This window comes from Zingiber officinale, chromosome 7A, assembly GCF_018446385.1.
Source record: "Zingiber officinale cultivar Zhangliang chromosome 7A, Zo_v1.1, whole genome shotgun sequence".
NCBI classification, from domain to species: Eukaryota; Viridiplantae; Streptophyta; class Magnoliopsida; order Zingiberales; family Zingiberaceae; genus Zingiber; species Zingiber officinale.
Window position 1 is genome coordinate 30,938,422 of NC_055998.1, and position 2,653 is coordinate 30,941,074.

The 2,653-nt window shown below is 41.4% G+C and overlaps 1 protein-coding gene across 1 annotated transcript; it reads right to left on the minus strand.

Moving 5' to 3' along the window:
* Positions 1-543: 543 nt before the first annotated feature.
* Positions 544-2,100, minus strand: LOC122000041. The gene is made up of 4 exons (XM_042554619.1): positions 1,457-2,100; positions 1,206-1,387; positions 952-1,123; positions 544-874 (listed from the first exon to the last, which is right to left on the minus strand). The coding sequence occupies exons 1-4, from the start codon at positions 1,976-1,978 to the stop codon at positions 731-733; spliced, it is 1,020 nt and encodes a 339-aa protein (XP_042410553.1). The 5' UTR covers positions 1,979-2,100; the 3' UTR covers positions 544-730.
* Between the last annotated feature and the right edge of the window lie 553 nt (positions 2,101-2,653).

Consider the following 2,653-nt stretch of genomic DNA (forward strand, 5'->3'; position numbering starts at 1 on the left):
TTCGATTATATCGATCCGTTCGATTTTCTACTCGCCTCCATTAATTCCTTATCATTTAATATTGCGATTGAAGCCAAGAGAAACGTGACTTCGCCGGAGCTTTCAATTCTGCTCGGTTAACAACTCATTCAATATTCTGCCTCAAGACAGTCGTTTCAGTTTGTACTTTTATTTTCTAAAAAAAAATCTGAAGAGTTAATGTCATTAAATATTCTTTCTAACCGGCATTACTGAAACTTTTGGCATTATTGAAATGTTGTTATATGAAATCTTATGTATAAGAATTGAGTATCTTGATTATGTTTTTTTTTTGTTTGTGAGAAAATTTTAATATAGTTCTTGAACTGATTTCAAAATGAAATCTATTTAACTGATTTCTTAAGTGATTGGAACTTTTAAATCACTAGAGCAAAATGCAATTGTTTTCTTGCATTGTACATGTGTTTTCTTTTAGTTGATGTTAGTCTCATCATTTGGATGATCAAATGAACAAGAACATAAACACTGAATAAGTTCAATGGAATAATAACATTGTGGTACCTGCTGATTAATTAATATTAATACAAGAATACTAAAAATTTCTAAACTGAAAATTCTGTTTCTATACAAACGCTAGAACAAAAAGTAGTAGGAAATATGATATGAGCAGCAATGGAAGGTCAAACACGGACACATTCATTACCCTTATGCAGTAACCAACAATCACTTGAGCCAAAAGTCTGGAGGTCTCCTAAAGTCTCAGGTTGAGATCAATATCGCCAGTAGGTGATTCCTTTATCTCGAGCATTGTTGTTTCCTCATCTCTGATTGGAGCAATGAGCAAGAAATCATAGAATGGCAACTCATTAGATGAAGAGACGTTGACTGTGTTTTTCTGCAGCAAATTAAATAAACAGGTTTGTTTAGTGTAACTCCAGATGAACAGAACAAAAAGACAAAGATAAGTCTTGCCTGAGCATTCTTCAAACTGAAATCACAATGATCATACTGTGTCAGACTTGGTGCTGAAACTGAAGCCAGGCTAAGGAAATTGCCATCATGAACACCACAATTTTCCTTGATCCCTTTATCAATGTAGAGATCTGAACTCGTCGAGTTCACAATTGGAGTCGATGTGTTTCCTCTGAGATTAATTAACCACGTTACTTGAGCAAGCATGCTAAACTTTGAACTGAACATGGAGAAATCAAAAAATAAAAGAGTACCTAGAAGCTTGGAATTGAAGTCTAACCAAGTTACTTCCGGTAGCACGAGAGCATTCATTGGAGAGGAAAGGGTGTTTACGAGGGCAATAAGCTTCCTGATTCCCGGTGACGACGACCTCATCAGGATGAAAAGCCGCCGCCGGCGGTGGCCGCTTGTTGCAGACCATCATCTCTACTGAATTCTAAGCATAGCTAAGAGTGATTAGTCGTTATTATGCAACGAAAACATTACGCAGAGTTCTTCTCCTCACCTTGTTTTGTTCTGATCTCCAGCAAGAGAGCAAGTCGTAGTTGTTTGAGTTGTTTTGGTTTGAAGGGGGCTCCATCCGGTGACATGTGGGAGAATTCGCCTGCAAAGATGCGATCGGCGGCGGCGGCGGCGGCGGTTGCTTCATATGATGAAGAGGGACTCCGATCTTCCTCACCAGCGAGGCTTCTTTTGCATCGACGGCTGCGTTCCAGACCATCGGAAAAAACCCCGGCGGCGGCGGTGGTTGTTGCCGTTGCTGGTGGTGGTGGTGGTGGTGGTGGTGGTGGTAGTCCGTGAAAAAAGTGGAGGCGGCTCGGGGTTTCATGACGGCGGCGGTGGTCAGAGGCGGTGGCGGGAATCCCAACCCTTGCGTGGAGAAGTCGGAGGAGGATGCGCCGGCGATCCTCTGCTGCTCCTCCATGCACCGGATCTTCTCCAACTGCGCGACGCCGAGGCCGCGCTGCGGGATCTTCTCTGTCTTGTTCTTCTTCGACGACTTGCGCTGTCGCTCCTCGCCCACCATGGCAGCAAAAATCAGGGGAAGAGGAAGAGGAAGTCTGGCTGTCTTATTGATTATTGCAGGAGGAGGCGCGAGAGAAGGAAGGGACGATCTAAATCGAGAGCAAAAAGGAAGCAGATTTTGTCGGATTCAAAGAAGGTTTTGATTGAATCTTGTCTTATTATCGTCCAAATTCTCTCGAGCGCAGACTTCGCAAGGTAACTCTCTGTCGCTGCTCTGTTTTTTTCCCCTCTAATATCTCGCTCCCTTTTATGCCTCGCCTTCCATCTTCCTGCGTTGGATCCGATCGATCCACGGAATTAAACCCACCGGAATCTATAGATTTACAGAGAATCCAATTTGTTAATTTAGGCATTACTTTGATTTATGATCCATCAATCCATGATCATGCAGCAAGGAAAAACTAAGGCATTAAATGCCCTTTTGGATTTCAGAATTACAAAAAAAAGGAAAATTAAGTCACGGAGATATTTATTCATTGAGGCATGACAGCAAATCAGAGGGAGAAAGCCTGTAAGATACTTGCATGGCATGCAACGTAGATTCACTCGAAAAAGAATATTAGGAGAATTTTCCACTTTACCCCTCTCAGAGATTTTATCCATTAATTTGCCTTTTAAAACATCCGTATCAAATCCTGTATCCAAAATTTAAAATTTAGAATAAAAAATTACTTTA

What these genes read in the sequence shown, in the direction of transcription:
- LOC122000041 (XM_042554619.1), bottom strand. Translation starts at nt 1,978, where the DNA reads ATGGTGGGCGAGGAGCGACAGCGCAAGTCGTCGAAGAAGAACAAGACA. An exon ending in GGAGATCAGAACAAAACAAG is followed by an intron (nt 1,388 to 1,456) that starts GTGAGGAGAAGA and finishes AGCTATGCTTAG; the next exon opens with AATTCAGTAGAGATGATGGT. An exon ending in CTTCAATTCCAAGCTTCTAG is followed by an intron (nt 1,124 to 1,205) that starts GTACTCTTTTAT and finishes AATTAATCTCAG; the next exon opens with AGGAAACACATCGACTCCAA.